Source organism: Hemitrygon akajei, chromosome 5 (assembly GCF_048418815.1).
Source record: "Hemitrygon akajei chromosome 5, sHemAka1.3, whole genome shotgun sequence".
Lineage (NCBI taxonomy): Eukaryota > Metazoa > Chordata > Chondrichthyes > Myliobatiformes > Dasyatidae > Hemitrygon > Hemitrygon akajei.
In genome coordinates, this window is record NC_133128.1 from 176,929,201 (window position 1) to 176,942,539 (window position 13,339).

At 40.9% G+C, this 13,339-nt stretch overlaps 1 protein-coding gene across 8 annotated transcripts in view; it reads left to right on the forward strand.

Moving 5' to 3' along the window:
- Positions 1-13,339, forward strand: part of LOC140728506 (formin-like protein 2) — a 237,700-nt gene that overhangs the window by 134,561 nt on the left and 89,800 nt on the right. For all 8 annotated transcript variants that reach the window (XR_012099089.1, XM_073047320.1, XM_073047319.1 and 5 more), the window contains exon 2: positions 8,676-8,759. Coding sequence is in view for 7 of the 8 variants with exons in the window: in XM_073047320.1 (XP_072903421.1) it covers positions 8,676-8,759 (84 nt within the window). In the remaining variant the exon portion in view is untranslated. The remainder of the gene's footprint in view (positions 1-8,675; positions 8,760-13,339) is intronic.

The window sequence follows — 13,339 nt, forward strand, 5'->3', positions numbered from 1 at the left end:
CCCACTGCCCATTTCTTGCTCAATTTTTGTCTGTCAGTTCTATTAAAATTAGGATTGTGTAAGGCTACGTCCACACTACACCAGTTAAGTCCGCAACCGAAGCCTTTTCTCTTCGCTTTTACCCTCCGTCCACGCTAAAACGGCGTTTTCGTCCCCCGATACTGGAGCTTTTCAGAAACGCTTTCCACGGTGGGTATTTTTGAAAATGCTGCTCGGGCAGATCGGTGTGGACGGGGTAACCGGAGACTTCTGAAAACGCTGTCAAACGGCAGCACGCTATTTCATTGTTTTCTTGAACACAACCTAACAGTTTCAGAACAGACTGAAGCCAGAAGAGTTAGAAATGTAGTTAGAAATGTACTCACCAAATACTTTGACCCATAACTTACTGAATAAATAAGTATACTCACTTTGCTCTGTTTTCTGTCCTTACTCGTATGAAGGTGGTTTACCTATTTATGCAAGAACTTCTCTGACAATAGATGTGTAACAGCCTAATGTAACGTTGTATGGAAATACAAGATAACACTGATGCAGACATGTTTTACACATTTAACAAGGTGCTTTATTAATGCAACAGAGTTAGTCAGTTTTTCAATGTTCGTTGTCAGCCAGGTCAAATTGTCTGTGAACTCCCTGTCGGTTGCCTCTGTACGCTCCAGTATTTGTTTTTTTTAACTTTTAAGTCCTCCTGCATGAGAGCCAACACTGTCCGTCATTTTAAGTTTTTCTAGTCTGTAACTACACAAACGCACACTTTTACGGCAAGATTCGACACCAAACATGTTGTTTGTTTTCGGTAGATGTGTCCTGCGCATGCGCAGTAGAAGGAGATTCGCCGAAATTTCCGTTTCAGTGTGGATAGAGATATTTTCAAATATGCATAGTGTGGATGCCTATCGTTTTTACGCGAAACCAGCGTTTTCAAAATTATCCGGTCCAGTGTGGACGTAGCCTAAGTTTCAGATGACAGAACTACACTACTCTAGGTGATGAGAAGTTCCATTAAACAGTGGCAAGTGCATTAAGGAATTTTCTTGCTTGATTTTAAGTTTTGAGCCAAGACTTTTTTTAAAAATGATGAATAAACTCACTGCACCAATAGTTTTGAACTTGTTGCAGGATGATTGGAGAGGTTTGGTTCAGTTTTTGTGTCCAGTTTGGAGGTTGAGGTGGCCGGCTGACAAAAAAGTAGTGTCAGCACACTGCTGAGGTCTGGCCTTTAATGCTAATGTGGTTTTGGGAGGTATGAAGGATGTGAGTTTAGAAGTGATTCCATGTGCTCATCTCATCAGAGCTGCTAACCATCGGTTTGGCTATGAACCTGAAGTATGATCTGAAAGCAATTTGGTAAATGATTTGATTTCCAAAGTCAGATGATATTCTCTCCAGCCTACTAAATTAGAATCAATATTCTAGCCACTATTGTTGTGTGTATTTTTTTTTTGCAGAAGCTGTTAGGTTGCATTGGTAAGATGAAGCTCCATCAATCCCAAGTATAAGCTCAGCAAGAAGAGGGGTTAAATTGAGCAACCATATTCTGACAAGCAGTTGTGGGAAGTGAGGATTGGAAAGGACTCTCAGTCTCCCCTCTAGTTTGAAACTGATGAGATATGAATATTTCCCATCAGAATGTGAATGTGTTCTCAATTGATGCATTGGCTTAGTCACCACAAGTAGATTTGAAACAGAGTTTTCAGTTATGTTCGGTCTTAGGATCCCTAGATTTTTTTTTAAAAAAACGGTTTCAGATGGAATGGCCTCCATAGAGCCCTGATCACAACATCATTGAGGCTGTCTGGGATTACCCGGAGCGACAAAAGCAGATGAGACAGCCGAAGTCTGCAGAAGAACTGTGGCAAGTTCTCCAAGCTGCTTGGAACAACCTACCAGCTGATTTTCATAGAAGACTGCACGGCAGTGTCCCTGAGATAATTGATGTAATTTTAAAAGCAAAGGGTGGTCACACCAAATATTGATTTGATTTAGTTTTATACTGCTTACTGCTCTATATAGTAACTTTTTTGATATTTAGAAACTTCTTATTTAATTATTTTTGAGTCATCTTCGTTTTCAGAATTTTTTACATGTGCCTAAGACTTCTGCATACTACTTTAGAACTGTTATACAGTAGCAGTTCAGGATTGATATGCTGGTTATTCACTGAATCAATTTCGAACCATTTCCATCGAGCTGCTTTCATTCTGCGGCCACGTACCTATCTTATGTTCCAAGTGGTTCTCACTCTTCCCTGAATTTGCAGTATCATCTTCCTGAAATCCTCCTTTGGGTGTGCTCTAATGACTGAATGGACTTGGTTGTTCCCCAATGCCTTCACAGTGCTTTTTACAAATTAAATACTTATTTTTGATTTTATTAGAGAGGAGTTGAAACCTGTTCATGTGTCAAAACTCTTTAAAATCATTTTTAAAAAGTCTCTTTTGAATTGCTTCTTCCTCCTTGCTCTAGACTGGAAGTGGACGTGGTAATTTAGCCATGGGCTCAGTAAGTTCTTAATTCCAGACATTTTAGTCAGTATGGCTTCAGTGTATTTTTGGGCAAATGTGAGCCCACATCTGAAAACACTGTTTTTCATCTGATGGTTTGTAGGGATTACAAATTATTTCTCAGCTCTTTGCTTGTGTAGAAATTCTAGTGCAGCCAGACATCTCTGCCAGGTGATTGTTGGTCTGGCATGCAAATGGAAGTGTTGGTGGTGGGTTTGCTACTGCAAGTTGGCATAATGCTGCCCTACAGGACCAAGTCTGCATCTAAGAGTAGGGGGCGAGAGGGCTGCCTCTGATGATTTGGGGGCTTGGAGTTTCAGTTGGAGGCTAAGAAGCTATCTGGTTATTTGTGGGAAGAAGTCAGTGAAATCATTCTCAAACAGTAATGACCATTTTTCAAAATGTCTGTGCGTTAACGAACTGGGCTCCAGTGAGACATGGTTCTGTTGTGAGGTTGGGCAATAGAGGATGCAACATGTAAAGTTGAATCAAATCCAGAAAGTACCCCTTCAATAATGGTAGTGATACAAAATAGCTCATTTGTTGGGGTGGGTGTGAGGAGAGAATGTTAATGCTATTAATTTCTACATTATTTTGTGCCCTGTTACTTAAACTCAAAATGTTCACTGGCTTTTTTAAATGGCTATCCCTGTAAGGCATTTTCACTTCCTCTCTCAGTATTTTGTTCCAATTAGTAGCACTAAGTAATTGTTCTTTCCCACTGCTTGCTCCTCCCCTGCTCCAAACCCAGAAGGCATTGACAACCTCTTGGACCCCAAAGAACTTTGGGGAGGCACGGTAGTGTAGTGGTTAGCACAACGCTTTACAGTACAGGTGACCCAGGTTCAATTCTTGTCACTGCCTGTAAGGAGTTTGTACGTTCTCCCCATGACCACGTCTGTTTACTCTCGGCGCTCCAGTTTCCTCCACAGACATAATGGTTGGTAGACTTTGTAAATTCCATACAATGCTCTGGGTCATTGTAAATTGTCCCATGGTTAGACTAAGATTAAGTTGGGGAATTGCTCAAAAGGACGTGTGTAATTGTCCTGTGAAACTGGGACCTCAAATAAAGATTGCTATTGATACCTTTTAAAATTCTGTGTTCCATTTCTGTTGCTATTTTGCTTTTTATTTTGTTGACATGATCTGAGAAATTGATTGGAGGAACCAACCAACTGTAGTAGAAATAGGATACATATCGATGAAATATAATAGTCAGTGCATGCTTATTAATTGAACACATTTTCTAAAGGGAAAAAATGCACGAGTTATGGGAAATGGAGTGGCAGGCATTCTCCTAGGTATTCGTAATCAAGTCACCTGCTTTCTGCCCTTCTGAGGTTTATTTGCATGAAGTAATTTTGTCTGCGTATGCTTGAGGGTTACCCTTGAGTTCCTTGAAACGTTGAAATAAAATTCACAGTGTGATGCTTTTTGACTTAGGAATATGAGAAAGGATATGAATGCTGGAGGGGCAGATCAAGTTCACTTTACAAACCTGATGAATGCACATTCTCACATTCACAACAGGCAAGCTGAAAAGCTTTTTTAAAGGAGTCAGTCCCTACTGCAGAGTATTATTTTCACTAATCACTGTTACATGATGTTCTTGTAATGCTAGATTTAATTTTGAGCAGATTAATTTCTGAGCAGCAGTTAGGATGACAATATCATTGGTTTGGTGTACTTATTTTAAGAAAGGACTTCTAGTTGGCGGTCAAGCTATATACACTTGTGTGTGACTTAATGTTTTTGAAATTTTGTGCTCTTCTAAAGGAGGGATATTGCGTCCAATCACAAATAGCATTGCTTGGATGCACCAATCTAGATTTGGACAGGCCCATGAAATTCTGATTTGTATACTTAAGAGTCTCCAGATGCTGGAATCTAAAGCAGAGACAAACTCAATGTGTTCAGCTCCATCTGTGAAAGCAAACGGGTGGTTGATGTTTTGGGTTGAGACCTTGCTTCAAGGACAGTGTTGGAGGGAAGACAGCCAGCATAGAAATGTGAGAGAAGGCGTGAGGCAGAGGCTGGTAGGTGAAAAATGGAAGTTCAAAGTAAAGTTTATTATCAAAGTACTCTTCTTCGGTTGTTCATCGGAATCTCCTTTAACGGTGAGATCTTTGATGACTATGCAGTCCTATCCTGGACCCAGAAGCTCTATTGCAGGTGGGACATGTATATGTGGTAGTGGTGGTAGTGATGGCAACCATGGCTGCATTTCTCCTGGCTCTATTGTGCTGTCTTCTGGTTGTTCTTTCCATCTCCAGAATACAAACCCTGTCCCTACATAGCTGTCACCAAGTGCTAAGGTCAACAGCAACATCCTCCAGGTCCTCAGGTCTGATCTTGCACTTCCTTAAAGCATTCTTCATCTAATCCTTATAGTGATTCTTCAGCCCTCCAGCTGAGCGTCGACCATGATGCAGCTGGCCGTATAACACTCTAGCCAACATGGGGGCATCCTTATCACGTGCCCCAGCCACTGCAGCTGATGCTGGGTGATCAAAGCCTCAATACTTCTGCAGTCATGTCATCACACACAACCATGAGATTCTTTTCCTGTGGGCATACTTAACTAATTTATAGAACAGTAACTGTGAACAGGGTCAATGGACAACAAACTCCGCAAATGCAGATATAAATACATAGTAATAAATGACAAGCATGAAATAACAAGATAAAGAGTCCTTAAAGTGAGATCATTGGTTATGGGAACACCAGAAGTAAATTGAGTGTAGTTCAAGAGCCTGATGGTTGAGGGGTAGGAACTGTTCTTGAACCTGGTGGTGCAAGTCCTGAGGCTCCTGTACCTTCTACCTGACAGTATTAAGAAAAGAGCATGGCCTGGGTGGTGAGGATCTTTGATGATGGATGCTGCTTTTCTACAGCAACTTTTCATGTAGGTGTGCTCAATGGTTGGGAGGATTTTACCAGCGATGTACTGGGCCAATTCCTTTTGTAGGATTTTCCGCAGAAGGGCATCGATGTCACCTGGAGAGTGGAATGATGGGCAGATGGAGCCAGATGGAGTGGTGGGATGGGGGGAAGGTTTAGTGTTAGAAAAAGATAGTAAAAATAGAAGGGTACACGGAACCAGGTTGGGGAGGGGGGAGGTAGAGACAGGGTGAGAAGCTGATGTGGAACCAGGAAAGGGAGGGATGATGGGCGCATGGAAGTCGTTGAGGGATGGAATAGGTCGGATAGGCCGAGTGAGAAGAAGCCCAGGTGGATGGGTGATGAGCAGAGGAACCAGGTGAGAAAGGGTAATTAATCTAGGTAACGTGGTCCAGAAGGAGGGGTGATAGTGGAGAGGGAATGGAAACGATGGAGAAGGGGAGAGAGAACACAGGTGGACTGGCATGAATGAGAACAGGATAGAGTGGGTCTGACTAAACCTGAAACTGGAAAATTTGATGCTCATTCCATTTGGATTGCAGGCTATCCAGGTGGAATGAGTGTTTTATAGATTGCTTCAGTGTGGCAGTAGGGGAGGCTGAGGGGTGGGGGAATGGGAAAGAGAGGTGAAATAACATACAACTCTAAACAACCCCTCATCCTTCTCAACCTTGTTTCCTCTGTCCATGATCACCCACCCACCTGGTTCCACTTAGCTGGTTCAAAGGTCCAATTTAATGTCAGGCAAATGTATACATTACACATCCTGAAATGCTTTTTCTTTGCAACCATCCTCAAAAACAGGGAAATGCTCCAAAGAATGAACGAGAGTTAAGTGTTAGAAGCCCAAATTCCACCCCCCCAGCTCCCCTCCCTCTCCTGCGTAAGCAGCAGCGAGTAACAATCCCCCCCCCCCCTCCACCAGCAAAAAAAAATGCATCGGCACCTGGCACCGAGCACTCAAGCGTGAGCAAAGCAATAGCGAAGACACACTTGCAGTTACCCCAAAGACTTTGCGTTTCACCCGGTATTCGACATACCACAGTGTGTGTGTTTGTCTGTCTCTTTCTCTTCCCCTCTCCCCTCTCCCTCTAATAAGGGAGAAGGAGGTGTCCCCATTTTCTCAGCGAGCGGGGAGATATAACAAACAACTCGATGGTTTATGATGTTTCTCACCTCTTTGGCTATTTTTCCTCTATGCTCTTAGTCTTGACGCAGCTTATTGATCCAAATTGTCCACTGCCCCTTTGCCTCCACAGTTGCTACTTGACCCATTGAGTTTCTTTGTTAGAAATCTGATTTGTTTTTACTTGCAATAGTGTGTTGTAGAATTTGAGGAAGTTTCCTAGTATAGTTAGAATTTAAAGTTAAAAGAACTGATGTTTTCTGAGGGGGAAATGTCAGTCTTGTTCCTTTCTACATACATGGCAATCTGCAAAAATCTAAAAAACTGACAGTGAAGTACTCAGATTTGGGAGACTCCGAGCATGATGAAAAATATGTTACATAAATATAAATCTTTTGTAGTTGTAGGGAGAATATAGATGTAGAAATATCCTATCTGCAGTGGGAATTCAGCCATGTCCATTTAAGGGGGCAAGTATTTTCAATAAATGTACTTGTTTCAAAGTAAATTATCTTTCAGTATATTTTGCATTAAACATACATTAAATCAGAAAATACTGTACATTGTCAATGGTGTATTCTTGTAGCATTAAAACACAATACAACACACCACACAGAAAGTATAAATGGGAAGCTTGTATGCATTTATATACCATGACTGAAAACTGTCACTATGTGCTCCTGAATATACCATGACATGCTCTTTACATGCTTTGAAGAACATAGATATGACAAAAATATGCATAATTTTGGTGACCTTTCTCATCTGTTTCATTTGCTTACTGGTAATAAGGTACTCATTTCAGTGACAGAGTGCTGCTGAGGATTTTCATCTACGATCCCACTTGTGTTAAGTCACCATTCTGTTTCTCCACCCCCGCCCCAGTTCTTATCTTTTTAATTTCATTTTAATGCCTGTTTCAATATACTCCATCAAGTTCTTAGAAAAAAAGTTCAGGATACATTGCTGCTCTGTATCTGGCCAAAATGTGACAATAATGCAATGGAAAATGTAGACACAGAGTAATCTTCCTTCAGCTGGTATTCAGATTTTCGATTATGTGTTATGTGTCATCATGATTATGTGCCGTGGTGTGGGGAATCATGATCTTCCATCTGTCTTTAATCAGAAGTTCTAATAAGCTCTTCAAAACTTTTGCCTGCCCTTCTCTTGAAGTAAATGTCATGCACTGTCAACCACCACTTTTTTTTCCATCAATTTTTCCCGTCACTGCAAGATGTTCAGCTTCTCTTTCCTCATTACATGTCCCAGAAAATCCAGCTGCCGTTGCCTGACTGATGACATCAGCTCTCTTCTTGTTCTGGCTTTTCGCAACACTTCCTCCTTTGTCACACTGTCCTTCCACAATATTTTCATTATTCTTCTTCTTAAAAATGACATCTGGGTTGCTTCGAGTCTTCCCTCATTTTGCTTATTTATACCATCTCCATTTAAGGAGATGGAGGTGGAAACAAATTGGAAGAGTGATTGCCATTTTGAAGCAGGTGATGTATGTACCTTGAAATGTCTTGACATTCAGTACCTGTATTTGTGGTTAATGTAATCATCACATTTTATCAAGAATTGAAGCAGAATATCCAAGATGTATTTACTGGAGGATTATCCTACTTAGCAGGTTTCTTGTTGATATTAATTGAGTCATAGAAAAGAATAGCACAGAAGCAGGCCTTTGTCCTGGAGACTATGGAGGCTAGTACCCGTGATGGAGCTGAGTTCATAAACTTTCTGCAGCTTCTATCGACCCAGTAGCCTCTCTCCCATCCTCTCCCCACTCCCATACCAAACGATGATGCAGCCAGTTAGAATACTTTCCAGGGTACATCTATAGGAACCTGCGAGTGTCTTTTGTAGCATACCAAATCTGAAACTCTTAATGAAATATTGCCGCTGTCTTTTAGTTGCATCGATTATGTTGGGCCCAGGATAGATCCTCAGATCTAACATAACCTTGAGATAAAATACCAAGCTGTTCGCTGTTGGCTTTTATGGAAATAAGTTTGATTTGTATTGTGCAGTTAGTTTTGTTGAATCCTAATATCCTCTTAATTTTATTATCTGCCACTGTGGTACAAATATAATGGTTTGTATTTACCAACCATTTTTCTTTATTGTTGCAGAATTCTATGAACCTTCCTCCTGATAAGGCCAGATTGCTGAGACAGTATGACAATGTGAAGAAATGGGAGCTCATCTGTGACCAGGTAATGCCAGCTTAAAACTTGCTTGGGTAAATTACAATGTCAGGGAAAAGGAATAATGGTTGAGCACATATATAGAACACATGAATATCGGATGGCCTCCTTGCTGAATTCTCAATTATTGTTCTTTATTTTCAACACCAAGTATGTGTTTGTAATCATTGTTTATTGTGGCATCCATTGCTTTTAACATTTAATGGCGTAAATATATGTTTGTGATACATTCTGCTTCCCATTTAATCGTGGGGTATTGAATAGATGTGTTAGTGCTGCAGGTATTATGGTGACTGGGCATATCTGCATGCTGCATAGCACCTGTTAGTTAACCAAATGATAGTTAATAGTTGTGTAATTTGCATAGCATAAAAAAGTCGCATGCTATGTGACGGCTGGAAAAGATCACTATAGCAGCCAAACCAAACTAAATTAAAATCAAAACAATTGCTGCAGCTGGCAACCCTGTGGAATCGTTATTCTTGCATGACGCACTCTCACTCCAATAATGATTGATCCGAAAGTCGAGGATATGTAGTTGATCCTTTATTAGCAATTAGCAAACATACAGTCTTGAAGCAATGAAACTTAAGCGTACCCAAGTGTAAGCTAAACGTAACTGAGTGGTCAGCAAAAGATATAATGTCCGCTGGTCCCCAGCTACTACAAATGAATAAGTGACTTATTCCCTTCACTTAATTACCAAGTCCCCACTGGTTACCATAATAAACACGCAACACAGAATAAAATTGAGATAGAAAGCAGATGCGTGACTCCTACGATGACCTTAAGTCGTGAAAATTACATTATTGTTTTTAATGAATGCAGAAATTATTTGACAGTAATAAAGTGGTCTCCATTTCTATGAAACTTCAGAAATATGTTTCCAAGTCAGGATGTGTGATAACTGGTTTGACCATAAGACAATAGGATATAGGAGCAGAAGTAGGCCATTTGGCCCATCGAGTCTGCTCCATCATTCAATCATGGGCTGATCCAATTCTTCCTGTCATCCCCACTCCCCTGCCTTCTTCCCATACCCTTTGATACTCTGGCCAATCAAGAACCTATCTATCTCTGCCTTAAATGTGCCCAATGACTTGGCCTCCACAGCCGCTCGTGGCAACAAATTCCACAGGTTTACCACCCTCTGACTAAAGTGATTTCTCTGTTTTTGGTAGCTGTTGGTTTCTTGATATCATCGTCAATTTGAGTAGAGCTTTAGTATATGCTCAGAAATGATTGGTTTAGGAATATGCCTGCAGGTACAGTATGGAATGTGGCGAATAATTCAATTAAAAAATCAAAGACATGATTCCAGAAAAAGACACATTCCTCTTTTTCCCAAAAATTCAAAGGTGGAATACCCACCTCACCCACGGATATCACTTGCTGGAATAGAATTGAGTAGTAAAGAACTTTATCTGCTCTACTTCGTAACACTTTTGCTATTATCATCTCAGAGTAAAATCCATGCAGATTGCAATATCTTCCACCAGCATTAATCCCTTTACAACCTGGCCTTTCCAGATAGTTGCCATATGCTAATTATGAAAGTTGACTCCTCATGAATTTATAATGTAAGATGTAATGGTTGTGCTTGGTAGAAGCTGAAGTCAGAGAAATAATTTACAGCATGGTGACTTCTTGGGATGTGGGCATTGTTGCAGAGTTAAAGATCATCAAAGCAGAGAGGAACAGCGGCTGGATTTTAATGCTTGCTAAACCGCTGAAAGTGGTGGAGCCAATCACGGAGATGTTGAAGCAATTCAGCAAGAAGGAGAGCTTCATTGTCACGAAACCAGATCAATGTACGAATGGCCCTTCACCACCAATACTGTAAAATTATCTTGGGAAGAGATCTAAATTAAACAGTTGTACCTGATATGAATAAACATTTAGTTTCTGAAATTGGAGACCATAGTTGTCGATTTGAAGGATCATTGGAAGAGCTCGTGTGGGATTTATCTCATCCCTCAAACATCGAGTTCTGAAGTTCTATTGGACATGGTTTCGGAATGGCCTTGGTGACAATCAGCACTGTTAATGAAACCAAACAAGAACAGTTGTAATTATGGTCTTGTGTTTATCTCATATCAGATACTACACAGTTGCTAAGTGAAAAAGAATCATTAAACTAAACAGCGGCCATTCCTGGAGCCAGAATTATATAAACAGCAAGTGACCTTCTGTCTTCAGTTCCAGTAAGGTGGATTTGCCTGTCTGGCACCATGATCTGAAAGACTTAAAATGGATTAACGACTGATTATCGCAACTGTTTTCTAGATCCAAGACAACTGTAGGTCATACACGAGTGACGGTTTGCGTAATGCATAATCCCTTGTGGTAAATGCTAGTTGCTTAATTGCTATCTTCCAGTGATGATAACAGATTTTCATATTCATTCTGTGTCGTCATTTACTTTTTCTCTACTCGTCTACTCTCCTTTTTTCTTCATATTTTCTCATGAAGCATTAACTTCTAATTGTTCCATTTTCCATCAACTGCCTGTTCGTTTTTTGAGCCCTGATAGCTGATGTTAGTCAGTCAGTTAGGGGGAACAATCAGGAGCTGATCATGCCTTGTAAAGTAAGTACATAAACACATTTTAGTGAAGGTTATTTGGCAATGCAGACAATCAGCTCTATATTTTAATATATTGGGGACTGAAACTGATTGTCTAACCCTTTCTATCATTGTAGCCAAGATGAGCTGAAAAATCAGATTGAAACTTTTCTGAAGACTAATCTACTTAATTGATAAATCAGCTCAATTGCCTAGGATGCCATAATATTCTGGAATCAGTGAAAAGGATAAAGTGATTGATTCTGTAGGAAGAGATTTGATTTGAAAAGGATATCTTTAATGCAGCATTCGTATAGCTTCAGCATCAGTTATAAAATCAGATGATGGAAATTGGAAGATTATTCTTGATTTTTGCTTCAGTGTATGTGAATTTTGCTGGGATTAAATTCTCTGCCATTTTGGTGTTCTTTCTGCTCTCTTTTAAAAATAGGACTGATTGTAATGAATCTGAGCAAGTCCTATACACAGTTCTTTAAAAGAGGATTTCTTTGGTAATAAAGTGGATTGGAACAGGTAGGAAAAAGGAAAAGAGAGTCTACCTTCAGTAGTCAAAGAGTCATAGAAAAGTACCACACAGAACTAGTGTCTTCGGCCCATCTAGTCCATGCCGAAACATTTGAAAAGACTAGCCCCATCAATCCATCTAGTCTCTGCTGAGCCATTTAATCTGCCTAGTCCCGTCGACCTGTGCACGGACCATTGCCCTCCATACCCCTCCCATCCATGCAAACATGGCTTAAGCTTTGAAATCAAGCTTGTATGCACCACTTGCGCTGGGAGTTCACTCCACCCCCTCAAGGCCCTCAGAGTGAAGAAGCCTCTGCAGAACAACATTAGCTAATGTCCAATCCTCTGGTACTTCACCTGTCGCTAAGAGCGTTTTAAATATTTCTGCTAGGGCCCCTGCAATTTCTGCACTTGCCTCCCACAGGACGCTTTGCCAGAAAACAGCCTGTCCCAATCCACATCTGTGTGATCCTTTCTGACACCATCAAAACTGGCCTTTCTCCAATTTAGAATTTCAGTTCCCAGACCAGACTAATCTTTTTCAATATTTGTGTTCAATCTAATGGCATTATGATCGCTTGATGCAAGATGTTCCCCTGCACAAATTTCTGTCACCTGCCCTGTCTGATTCCCTAATAGGAGATCAAGTATCACATGGTCTTTCATTGAGACTTCTACAGTATATACTGATTAAGTAAACATTCCTGAACACATTTGACAAACTCTGTTCCATTAGTCCTTTTACAGTATGGGACTTCCAGTCAATGTGTGGGAAGTTAAAATCACCTACTGTCACAACCTTGTGTTTCTTACAACCGTCTGCGATCTTTCAACAAATTTGTTCCTCTAAGTCCTGCAGACTGTTGGGTGGTCTATGATATAGCCCCATTGACATGGTCATACCTTTCCTATTCATCGGTTCCACCCGTAAAGCCTCACTAGACGAGTTCTCCGGTCTGTCTTGACTGAGCACTGCTGTGACATTTTCCCTGACTAGTAACACCAACCCTCCTCCTTTCATCCCACCTGTTCAGTCACGCCTGAACTAATGGAACCCCCGAATATTAAGCTGTCAGTCCTGCCCTCCTGCAACCAAGTATCAGTGATGGCTACGACGTCATAATTCCAGGTGTTGATCCATGCCCTGAGCACATCCGCCTTTCCTATGATACTTCACAGTTTGGGACACTAGTTGCACCATGCTCAGTCTTTTGCTTCCTGACCTCGTCTAAGGTCTAAACAGCATCTTTCTCCACAAGCTCTCCACTATCTGTTTTGGAATTCTGGTTCTTGTACCCCTGCAGCTTTAGTTTAAGCACCCCTGTGCAGCACGAGTGAACCTTCCTACTGGGATATTAACCCCCTCCAGTTGCAAACCAACTCCTCTGTACCTGTCTCACCTTCACTGGAAATGGAGCCCAATGATCCAAAAATCTGATATCCTCCTTCCTACACCAACTCCTTAGCCATATGTTAAACTGTATGATCTTCCTACT